At 41.7% G+C, this 13,164-nt stretch overlaps 1 protein-coding gene across 1 annotated transcript in view; it reads left to right on the top strand.

Moving 5' to 3' along the window:
* The first annotated feature begins 1,578 nt into the window (after nt 1-1,578).
* LOC110168350 (protocadherin-16-like) overlaps nt 1,579-13,164 on the top strand; it is a 477,426-nt gene continuing 465,840 nt past the window's right edge. The window contains 1 exon segment of the mRNA XM_055166708.1: nt 1,579-3,321. Within this exon segment, the coding sequence (XP_055022683.1) occupies nt 1,579-3,321 (1,743 nt within the window).

The following is a 13,164-nucleotide window of genomic DNA, read 5'->3' on the forward strand; positions in this document are numbered from 1 at the left end:
TAGTTTGGTACATACCTCGGTTTTGAGGTCACGGTTTGGTTCATTTTCAGTACAGTATGGGAACAAAATGGAAAATCATTTGCTTGTTGTTTATTTGTGTTTTTATTAAACCAACAATTTGTTTTAACATTATACAAATGGGAAAATAAAATAAACACATGGGAGGAGATTCCATACTGGTGAAAGGCAAAAGGAGGAGGTTTGGAGCACGATGACAGTAGTTTTGTGAGGATTCACATGGTTTGGAGGGACGTAGTCAAGGCGAGGGGCAATTATTTTCAAGATAGCCACCCTAACTATAAAGCGCTGCGGGAAACACTGCCACCCCAATCATAAATGAGTTCCCTCGTGAATATTAAAGAGCCGAGCCTTCCGTGTAGCTGCACATGTAGTAGTGGCGAATGTAAACACACACAGATTGCATGAACCCTGCACCGAACCCAGTGAAACAGTTTGGCTTGAAAACATGTACCGTTACACCCCTACGAGCAAATGAGGCTAGGCCAGGCTACGCGATTAATTAAGTCTGTAGAGATGCGAGCCCATTCACAGCAAGAAATAAAAATGAAAGAAAACCACATGTACTACAAGGCACATGTTCATATTTAATGCAATACCGTGAAACATTTCAGGTTAATCAATAACTTGTTTAATGAGACAAACAGGTGGCAGTCCCAGTATGGCTTTAAAATGATCTATCTCCATGGAGACTACTAGTTAGTGGAGTGGAGTTACTAGTCAGGTCTGTAGCCAAGCCCACTAACAGTAATAATCCATGTTTTTCAAGTTATTCTTTTAGCAATAAAAACGCGACGCTACACTCCAGACAAAGCAATAACATCTCCATGGTGACCACTATTTGCCAGACCCCCCACCAGAAATGTGACATTGTGCACTATTAAAGTTGTTAGTCTGCTGTTGCATATAATGGACCAGGCCTGTGTTTTGCATCAGTGGACAAACAAAACAAAAAAAATGCTCCCACAATCATTTACAAATGTTTATGACTTCAAAACACCGAACACAGGCCTAAACATTTGCGCTATTAGCTGCATTACTATCAATAACACCGACCACACTCGTATATTTAGTTACTGCTTGGCCAGACCACTCATCTCTGTCTTATAGTTTGAGTGACTTCCAGCCGCCCCGGTGCAGAACTGTGGTTCACACATTGGTTTCTTTGGCAGCCCCATTTTAATTAAGGTTGAATAGTGACAGCTATAGACTCCTTGTGTTGAACTATTGAGCTGTGGCGTGTGGTTTTAGTGTTTCTTTAGCCGAGGTATGTAGGTGGAACAAGGTGTTGACTTATTAGGTGAACTTAGACATGGAGGAGAAGAAAATGAGCAGGTCTCTGGTACGTGCCGTGGTTTGGGCTCAAGCCTGTGAGACATATGCAAAAACCTTTAGTTGTTTTTCTTTAAGTTGCTTTTTTTACTTTTCAGGAATAATGGTCTCTTTTAAAAATTTGCTGCTGTCAGATCCTTGCTATAACCCAGCTTTTCCTCTGCCTGTCGTTCCAGGTTTTAAAATAAAGGAGCTGATATGAAGAGAGCTGCCAGGGCTTGTGGGATGATGGCTCCTTTGCACCGAAGTTTGTGGCGAAGAAGTTGGGTGCTGCTGGTTTACGTGGTCGCCTTGCCGGTCGTCATGGGAACCCTCGAGCTCCAGCTGGACGAGGAACAACCCGCGGGGACGATCGTGGGAGACATTAGCGCGGGACTGCCACCGGGGGTCACCGCGTCTTTGTACTTCATCTCGGATCACGAAGGGACTGGCGTCGGCACCGATCTGGACATCGACGAAAGTACTGGGATTATCAAAACGGCGAAAGTTCTCGATCGCGAAATTCGAGATCGGTACAATTTCATCGCGGTTACCATGACGGGAGTGACGGTGGAAGTTACGATTAAGGTGAATGATATAAATGACCACGCACCAACGTTCCAGAAAAAACGCGCGTCTTTCACCATCCCGGAGCAAACGGCAATCGGGACGAGATTTCCGATTGATCCTGCTATAGATGCGGATAGGGGCCAGCTAACTACGCAAGGTTACCTAATCAAAGATGGCAACATTGCGCAAGCTTTCACCTTAGAAACCAGAAGAGGAAGCAACGAGGTCCTCTATCTAGATTTGGTCGTTAATGCGATTCTGGATCGAGAGAAACGTTCCACTTATACGTTATCTTTGGAAGCGTTCGATGGTGGTTTCCCGAAAAGAACTGATCAGATGATTTTGGATATTACCATCCAAGATATCAACGACAACGCTCCTGTTTTCAACCAGAGCCGCTACCATGCCATAATATCGGAGAACCTACAACCAGGAAGCAACATCTTACAGGTTTTTGCAACTGACGCCGACGAAGGAAGCAACGGCGTGGTTTTGTATGAAATCAACAGGCGCCAAAGCGACCCTGATCGCTATTTCGTCGTCAACCCACAATCCGGAATTATAACTCTTAACAAAGCGTTGGATTTTGAAATGAGAAGAGTTCACGAGCTGGTTGTCCAAGCTCAAGACAACGCAACTCAACCAGAGGTAACCAACGCTTTCGTCACCATACACGTCCGCGATTACAACGACAATCAACCCACTATGACCATTATCTTCTTAAGTGAGGACGGGTCTCCAAGGATATCGGAAGGCGCTCAACCGGGCCAGTACGTCGCCAGAATTTCCGTAACCGACCCAGATTACGGGGAGTACGCCAACGTCAATGTCTCCCTTGAAGGCGGAGATGGCAAATTCGCGTTGACGACGAAGGATAGCATTATTTATCTGATGTGCGTCGACCAGATTTTAGATCGAGAAGAACGAGATACGTATGAACTTAGGGTCACGGCGACGGATGCAGGGACTCCACCGCTAAGAGCCGAATCTTCTTTTACCATCCAGGTTGTAGACGTCAACGATAATCCTCCGTTGTTCGACCAGCCAGTTTATCGCCAAACCATACCTGAAGTTGTTTTTCCTGGAAGCTTTGTCTTACAAGTTACGGCAAGGGACAAAGACCAAGGACCAAACGGAGACATCAGTTACAGTATCTTACAAGACTCGGACGGCTACGCCAGCTGGTTCAGCATTGACTCCGTTACTGGAATTATCACGACGCTTTCTCAGTTGGATTACGAAAAGAACCCGAACCCGAGTATAACTGTCATGGCGACGGACGGAGGTAAACCGCCGTTGTCTTCCACTGCGATCGTCAACGTCGTCCTACAGGATATTAACGACAACGAACCGGCTTTTGACAAGAACTTCTACAACGTGTCCGTCAAGGAGGATGCAGCTCCAGGCACGTGCATTCTAGAGGTAGGATCGAGTTTATTTTATGTAAGAAATGCTGGTTGTGGAGGGTGGAGGTTGCGCGCGGTGCAGCCTTGGTCTTTATTATTGATTTTCTGTCGATAGAATAGAGGTATGCTTGCAATGTTCGGTAGACAACTTGAGTCTTAATGTATGTTGGAATCTTATTTAAAGGTGCATTTTCTTGTGTAACTTTTCTGGTGGAGGGTCCATCAAATGCTTTTCTTCGTCTGGAATGTTTCAGAGTCTGGAATTAAACCTTTCTATCTTCATTGAGACTAAACCAGACGAGTTTACAGGTCAGAACTGTGGAAAGGCAACCCCGCTCACAGTCAGAATGTCTAAGGTAGATCAGTTTAATGTCATACTGTGGAACATTCCAAGCAGATATGACATATCCACAGAAACAAGAAGGCAACAGACCCCCAACTGAAAAGTTACACAATGCACCTTTAACACATTTTTTTTTTGGGATGAACAGAATTTGAATTTGAATAATTTTGTTAGATGACATTTTTGATGATTTTTGATTTTTATTTTATTTTTTCACAATTACCAAGTGACTAGACTCCATTCAGTTGAACTTTTTGAATACAGGTTTTGACATGTGCAGTCTGCCCTTTATAACAGTGGTCTCCAACCTTTTTCCCCAGGTGAGCTCCCTTTACAAAACAAAATAGCCTCAGAGCAACTAATGTTGGCAGTCGCAAGAAACTGAGAAATTAGAAGAGCCATGGCGAACCTTTAATGGGGTACAGTTGAATACCTAAAAACATTAACATTTATCCATTTATTAGCGCACAAATTAGGAATCAAAATTTGAATCGGAACCAGATTTTAGTTATTAATAATTTTGCAATTCCTTGGCGAGCTACAGGTTGGAGATCCCTGCTTTATAACTACTCAATCTTATATACATGGCAATACATTCCTCATTATCTGGCTTTTTAAAAATTTGAAAGTAAAATTTTGCTACTATAACTTTGTCAGCTCCTATACATTTTCCTGGTACAACTTTCTTTTTATAAGGTAAAACTTTGAAACTCTTTCTATTTGACCTGTCTGTTTATCTCCGTGCTTATATTGTATAACCAACAAGAAACTGGATGAATAAGGACCTTACATTAACCTTGCCACTATCTATTTTCCGGCGCCACGTACAACATTGCTCCCACAAAGCTCGCGCCAGTGCTTTCAAACATTTCGAAAACGCACTTTTGGCAAACACATTAACTTGACATTGACACCGAATTTTATGCCCCAGCTTGGACTTATCTCGGGGTGACGGAGATGACCCGTTCAAATGGAAAGCTATTAGATAAAGTGTGGAAGAAAAAGAAAATGGCTACTGCGATTCTTTTCATTCCTGGCGAAGAGTTATTTTTAAGGCTAAAGCTGTTTAAATTGCAGTGCCTTATTGAGGATTTACCTGCGGTTTGGGGCCAAGACGATTGCCTCTTTGGCTGTCCTCCCCTTCACCTCTCCAAAGGTTTCCAGGGTAACACAGCTCCCTGACAGGCCCGGTACAAAAGGCTTTTTCGCACATTCACCGGCGCGGACAAATTCAGGGCTTTATCCATGGAAATAGATGTCACTTGAGTCTGAAAAGGCAGCGTAAATGAGGCTAGTTGAGCGTGAGAAAAAATGGCCCCTGACAACAACATGAATACGAGTGGAGACAAATTACAGCAAGCTCCAGAGACGGCAAGCTGCTTCCATTAGAACACATTGTTTTTTTAAGGAACTCTTGATAGAACAATGTGTATTATCAAAAGTTGGCATTGCGAAACAGTGTAGAACTAAACTACTTGTGGAAAGTGAGCATTTTTGCTAAATCCTCCCAGATGAGGTTAATGTTTTATGTGCATTGTCCAAAATTCAAATATGCACGAAATTGCAGAGGTGGATATAGTACTCAGTTACAATTACTAAAGTACACTTTCTTTTGTAACTTTTGAATGAAATTGTACTTCTCTATGTAGTTTTCAGACATTACACTTGCTCCTACTGGAAAAGTTTATTCCAGGACCTGTTTACGCGCGTAAAAAACAACAAAATATTTGATCTGAAGTGCCTTTTGTTTAGACGGTGATGGCGTTTTGAGGCTTAAAAACACAAAAATCTGAAACCACCCTCCAGAGTGGAAAAGCTGAATACATTCCGCCGTAGCATTTCCGTCTACACTGCCCAAGACGCAAAACTCTGGTCAAATCGTACACGTTTACTTGGCAACTTGGCATGCATCTCCAATCAAATTCCACACACTTTTGCGTCACTGTATGCATGCAGATTTCCTCCCGAAAACGCTTGTCTAAATGCTGAATAAAAAGTGAAGATGCGATGCCACTTTTGCGTCTTCTGTTCAGACCGTCATCATATAAATGTAGTCTCAGTGTACAGTACTCTTACTTGAGTATTATATTTGTTCCTGTAACTCTTACTTAAATGTTTTTGCCACTCTTCCCACTGTGAGTAGGTCGACAAGTGACAGAAACTTTACATTGACAATATAAAATTATTATAACATTTGTTCCTCTTGCACCAATTTCTATAATAATCTCTCTTTGATAACACCAGATTTTGTGCACAATACTTTTTACTCTTACTTGAGTCATTGGATCACGACTTTGTACTTCTACTTGAGTCATTTTTTGAAGTAACGCTACTCTTATTTTGAGTACAATGTTTGGTTATTCTATCCATGTTTGCCGAAGAGAACTTTCTTTAATTGAAATCACTAATGCATAAAATTAAAAAGCTCAAATTGCTAATATTCCCAAAGGGTTAGAGTCTATTCCGTGATTAATACTCGTGCCATAATGTAACATTTGGAACATTATTCTTGGAGTTGGACCAGTCAGGCCAGTGCAATCTGTTGTTGCCCGGTGTTTACAGTAGAGATGGGACGAGATACAATTTCCACGGGACGAGACGAGATATGAGATTGCATCTACGAGAGCGAGACAAGATGAGATTTTCACATTATTTAGGCTGTAATAAATCCATTGTGCTATTCACTACACATTCTCAAAAAAATTTAACTCGTCTGTACTCTATTTTTTCAATCCAAACTAGGGATGGACATTCAATAAAATTTTCTTCATCGATCAGGAGAATTAATGATTGATTTTCAATTAATCATTAATGTTTTATATTAAAATTATCAAATCAAATCAAACTTTATTTATAAAGCACTTTTCATACAAAATGCAACACAAAGTGCTTTACAGTGATTAAAAACAGTCCCGCATTTCCAACCACCCACCCACCAACCCAACCCCCGCACCCCCAACCCCACATAGTCAAACAACCCAAACACACACACTCACATACACACAAACATGCACACACACACACACACACACACACACACACACACACACACTCACACGCTAAAATACATAACCGGACACAATAAAATGTGAGGCTGAATACAGGCGAACCAGTTGAGAAAGCACCATCAGAGGAGCCGTCTGCACCGGGAGCAGAGAGACGTCCACCACCACCAGGAACCACCACAGGGTCCAGGGGAGAGATGAGGCCCAGGCACCTGAGGCCCAAGCACCATCCCTCCACCAGGAGCCCACATGACAGACCCAGCAGCCACAGCTGACCTCCACTCCCGATGCAGAGGCTCCTACAGAGGAGACACTGGAAATCCTAAAAAATATGCCTAAAATAAATAAATATAATAAAATGTGTACAATAAAAACAAGTAAAAGTATAAGATTTCAATCAAAAGCTAAGCTAAAAAGGTGGGTCTTGAGCCTGCTCTTAAAAACATGAACGTTCTCTGCAGCCCTGAGCTCCTCCGGCAGGCAGTTCCATAGACGAGGGCCATAGTGCTGAAAAGACGCCTCTCCGTTATCATCATTATTATTACTATTATTAAACTGCATACATAAACTCAACTTTACAACATATAAACCATATAGAGCCACATCAGCCCGCATCAGCCCATTTGACATTATAATGTGTGTTAGAGAGACAAAACTTAAAACCGCATGGCTAAGTTGCAGTAACTATTAGGGCTGCCCACAGTCATTTCACTCACTTTATTTATGTTGGTCACTTTATTTAGGCTATTGTTGTGATGAAAATACTGAAAAGTGTTTGTCTTTTGGATGCTTTGCGCACTCAACTTTATGTCACAATAACCGGGATACTGCGTTTGCATACACCATGACGAAACTGGAACACTCAAAAAAAAAAAAAAAAACCTCATTGAGTGGTACAGTGATCTCCAAGGAGGTGCCAAAGCCGAAAAGTGGGACTGTTGTGCACGGTGCAGCCTTGGCTTTTATTGTCGGTTTTCTGTTCTCGAAAAGTACATTCATTATTGAAATAGAGGTATGTTTGCTATGTTTGCTAGACAACTTGATTTCGTATGTTGTTGGCATCTTATTTAAAGGTGCATTTTCTTGTGTAACTTTTCTGGTGGAGGGTCCGTCAAAGGCTTTTCTTCATTGAGGTGTTATTACTTTGTCTGTTTTAAAGCTTTCTATCTTCACTGACACCAAACCAGACGACTTTACAGATCAGAACTGTGGAAAGGCAACCCCACTCACAGTCAGAATGCCTGTTTCTCTAAATATTTTTGAGCAATAAACCATCCGTATCTGAATAAATATAAGGTCGATCTGTTTAATGTCATATTGTGGAACATTGAAGTGCCAGAGTCAAAACGTGGGACTGTGAGGCTGCAGCTCCAGTGTTTGCGCTGTTAGACTCTGCCTCATCTCCTTTACGCTACGCTACACACAGCAACCTAACATTCGGTGTGTCGATTAAAAATGAACGTGGTCGACGAAATTCGTAATGATCAATTATGGATTAGTCGACTAATCATGCCCATCCCTAATCCAAACATAAAAACATGAGGAAAAAAATCTCACAAGATCATTTTTAATAAGTGTGAATAATCTTGTATCAATATTGTCTCGCAAGATTTTGTGGCACAAGATCTTATCCCATCCCTCGTGTACAGTATACAGTCTGTGTGAGTGAAAGACGGTTAATCCCCCAGCTAGGTTCTCCTGACCAAAATCTACAGTCAAGGTGCTGAACTCCTGCATAAAGGGCCAGATGCAGAGAAGTAGTTTCCATGTGGGCACTTAAACGTCGACCCTAATCTTTCATCGAAACATTTTCAAATAAAAGTAAGCTGTCCTTCAAATAACATTTTCTTTGCTTGACCTGAAGTACACTATACGCATTACTTTTACTTAATTCCACCAGACAGCAGAATAAAAGTACAATTCAGCAGCAGCATTCAGGAGTTTGAGCTTTTAGAAGGCCCAGACGGGTTCTTGGCTCCGGGTCCGGCCTTGGGGAGACGAGGCCTGGAGGCTTCACCACGACTTCTGGCCCGAAACAAGAAATAGAAGCTAGGAAGGTTTCAAGTGGGAGGTCCCTAATTATAAATCACCCAAACCACACGAGCTGGAGGAATGAAAAACACAGAGAAATTGATTATGTAACGTAGTACGCGAACCAGAGCATAATTCAAAAATGTGTGTTTATTGGAAAAACTGGTTTTCCATTTGGGAGATAAGGTTTATTGTCTTGGAATATCCCAGTCGTGAATAAAAGAGCTGATTCGCTTCCAAATTTCAGTTTTGGAGATTTGACAGGATCACAAATTTATATAGTTTCGTAATTGAATTTGCAAACGATATCAGTAATTCAACCACTACGATGTTTATGTACCGGACTTTTATTTCGTCTACTTCATAAAACACCTTTTACTCCATGCGTGTGTATTGTAAAAGTAATATTTGTGAAATAAAACAAGACTAAAAAGTAGGTTTCACAGAAAGACAGTGTTATCCAATCACAGATGCTGTTGGAGGAGAACCACATGGAAACAAATGACTATATCCTAGACAGTTATCATGGCTCAACATTGGATACAGATGCTTTAAGACAAGGGTGTCCAAACTTTTTTCATCAAGGGCCACATCTCTAAACACAAACAAAGCAGAGGGCTGATCGAGGGCCGTAGACTGGTGCTCAGTACTGTGAATAATTTAAATATGTGCATGTTTAACACGTTAGAATGAGCCATCGGACTTTATTCATGCTAAGATCTTTAAAACCACACACTAAATATTTAATACTTGCAGTAAAAAGTTCATGTATAATTGATGCAAGATAATTTGGGCCAATTCACCTGGAAGCCTGAGGGCCAAGAAAAATTTATCTGGGGGCCGCATTTGGCCCATGGGCCGTAGTTTGGACATGTCTGCTTTAAGATGAAGGAAGACTTTATTGTCTAATTTCTAGGGGTGTAACAGTACATGTATTCATGCCAAACTGTTTTGGTATGGGTCATTCGGTTCACTGCAGAGCTGTGAGTTCGCACAATTTGTGTGTTTACATTTCGCCACTACATGTGCAGCTACACCAAAGACTCGGCTCGGCTCTTTAATATTCACGAGGGAACTCATCCATGATTGGGGCAGTGTTCCCCAGAGCGCTTTATAGTTATGGCGGCCACCTTGAAAACAATCGCCCCCCGCCTTGACTATGTCCCTCCGAGCCACGTGAGTCCTCACAAAACTACGGTCCTCACTTTACGCCTATTGTCGGCACACCAATGAAGACCGAGTAAAACTTTATCCTGTTAGTGCTGTGCTTTACTTGAAAAGCTAAAAAAGTTTTGTTGAAAAGTCTACTATTGACAAGGAATTTATTTTTCATAACATTTCATACATTTGTTGCTTACTTGATATTAAATTTTTTAAACTTAATCACTATTACCAAGAAACAGTTTGCATTTATTTTATTTTCCTGTTTGTATAATGTTAAAACAAACAACAAGCAAATGGAACCTCAAAGTACTGAAGTACGTACCGAACCGTGATTTTTGGGTACCATTACATCCCTAGTAATTTCATATAACCCACTGCCTCTTTGCTTTCTTTCTCTTTCTCTTTTAGTCGCTTCTTTTAAATAGATTTTGAGGTTCATTCATGTGTTTGAACTGAATGTGTCCTGCCTCGCTACAGATATATCGTATAAGCAGCTCTTGAGGTCACAATAAGTCCACATAAGAGTTTTTATAGTAACCAGGAAGTGCGCTTTAGCATGCCAGTTGTTCATAGCTTTTCGGTGACGTCAAATCTCTGCTCTGGTCTTTAAAAATCATATTCCCGGAATGCGTAAGTAAACTGAGGAATAACTTTGGACCACTGCAAACTGTTGAAAACAAACCAGTTCTGTTCGAGCTCGGGGACCTTCTTGCCGTGACAGCCTTGAGCAGCGGCCATTTTGGAACCTTAGCAGTAGCAGTGACTGGATGGAGGGAATGTTTTCTTTCCTGTCTGTCCACAACTTGTATTGTTATCAGATCTCACCTTGTAACCTCATTAACCACGTGTTAGCAAACTTGTCAACTCGACACCCCAGCGCCGGTGATGGAGTACAGGGCCTCTGTGATTACTCTGACTGATTACACGCAGGTAAACATTTAAACACAGGAAGAAGTAACTTAAAACTCCAAACTACGCACAAGTGTCCAGTTTCAATTTATTACTTTATCTTTTAAATAAATAACCTTGATTGACGCACACACAGGGGCCCATATGACGCTGTTTCTGATCTTTGTTATAATGTTTTCTCATCACAAACAGACCTGGAGTTGTGTTTTGTTTCATTCACATGTTTAACACAAAAACCCTGAGTTCTTTTCTCAAACTGAAAACACTCTGATCCACTTTGTGATGTATCCCAACTCCAAACAGCTTCACTAGACTCATTTGGGTAATTTCATCCCTGGAATTGACATCTCCACTGAACATAGGGTAAAAATTAACTTGAAAACTACCATCCTTCCATTTATTTCCACTTTATCCAGGTCTGAGTCATGGGGGCAGCAGTCTGAGCAGGGACGCCCATACTTCCCTCTCCACACACACTTCCTCCATTTCTTCCAGACATAGGCTACTTTCAGACTGCAGCCTGAAGTGACCCAAATCTGATTTTTTGGCCTCTATGTGACCTGTATCTGATTTTTTAATGACAGTCTGAACGACACAGATCCGTTTTTTTCAAATGCGACGCAGGACACTTGGACACATATCAGATCTTTTGACATGCGACTTCAGTCTGAACGATCAAAGCGCATTAAACATCAAAAAACGACAACTAAACAAACACAAGTTAATAACACAAACAAGAGACAAACGCACAAACTATTCTGCAGCTGAATGGCAGTAGGCGAAAAATTGTTAATGAACTCCATGTCACTGAAGTTAAGCACATCGCCCCACAAAACGCCACAGCCAAAAACCTCGTCCTTCTCCTTCTCAATCTCCTCCTTAAAACAAGTAAGTTGTTCATGTTCTGGCTCCGGTACGAGAGGAACTTTAAAATCTCCAGGTGCTCAATGCTCACGTCCATGTTTGGACAACTTCCGTAAACACAGAGCACGCTCGCTGAGGTTGACGTCATCGTGTCTCCAGTGCACATGCGGGACACTTTTGGACTGTTTTACGTTCACACAGGAGATCACATACAAGTCGCATTTAATTGGAAATTTCGTAAAAACATCGGATTTCACAAAAAAATCCGAATTGAGCGTTAAGCCCTGCAGTTTGAATGCAGCCTTAGTCCCTCCAGCGTGTCTTGTGTCTTCCCCGGGGCCTTTTCCCAGTGAGACATGCCCGGAACACCTCTCCAGTGAGGCATCCAGGAGGCATCTAGGAGCAGCGACTCTACTCCGAGCTCCTCCCGCGTGACTGAGCTCCTCGCCGTCCATCAATCTCACGCTCCATCCTCCCCTCTCTCGTGAACAAGGCCCCGAGATACTTGAACTTCTTCACGTGAGGCAGGCACTCTCCATCCATACGGAAAGGGCGAGACACCTTTTTCCGGTCGAGCACCAACTCGAAAACTACCAACTTCATGACATCACAAGGTGGAACAGAGCACTTTAAGTTTAGGAGATGTTGACAGACTAATAATAAAGGATTACTCAAACAGGTGTGAATGAAACAAAACACAACTCCGGGTACAGAGTGTGTTTTTGAAGAAGTAACAACATTCTAAGATGGCTAAAATTTCTCAAGAGTCAATTTTGTACCTTCAAATTTTCACCAAAAGTGTTGCATTCTTGCTTCAAATGACTCTGTGCCTCTCTATTGTTATTCCTTCAGTGTGTTCAGACAGCTCCCTTCTGCTATCTATCCGAACCACACACACAAACAATTAACTCGGGCTTTTGAGGTTTCCAATCACGTTGTTGTGTTATTTACAACCTTCAAACAGACCTGGACAGGACCTAATGCTTTGTGCACACTTTCTTCTACGCCCCGTGGAGACTGCAACTGCCAGTGTGACCCGTCTGTGTGAAGCCACCCCTCCGCACGCAGGACGAGATGTGACTGAGGTGTGGAGAATTAAAAAGTAAGAAGTAAAAAAAAAGTACTGCAGACGAGGCGCAGGCGGAGGTGCTGTGGTGTTTGGATTTTTGTTGAGCTTTCTACCGTGTTATAACTTTGTTCCCTCATCAAAAACATGTCTGAAGACGTTGAAGATGTCATCCATGTGTGTTTCAGTAATTTAGCAATCTCTCCTGGGCCCTATTTGAACTCTCCTTACGCTTAGATGTAAGATTCTGTGCAATGCTTCGCCCAAAATCCAATCCGACTCCACTTTTATTTGTACATCACATTTTACCAACACAAAGACTCCAAAGTTCTGCACATGTTGAATAAAATAAAGCATAAAGTAATAGTTAATAAATAATAGTTAATAAAAACATAAAAATACTGAAATTAGGAAATGAAAAAAGTAGCAAATAAAATCAATAAAAGACCACACAATTCTCACGGCGTGTTAAAAGCC

This window comes from Boleophthalmus pectinirostris, unplaced genomic scaffold (assembly GCF_026225935.1).
Source record: "Boleophthalmus pectinirostris isolate CB_2022bp ecotype Guang Dong unplaced genomic scaffold, ASM2622593v1 HiC_scaffold_9, whole genome shotgun sequence".
Classification (NCBI taxonomy): domain Eukaryota; kingdom Metazoa; phylum Chordata; class Actinopteri; order Gobiiformes; family Gobiidae; genus Boleophthalmus; species Boleophthalmus pectinirostris.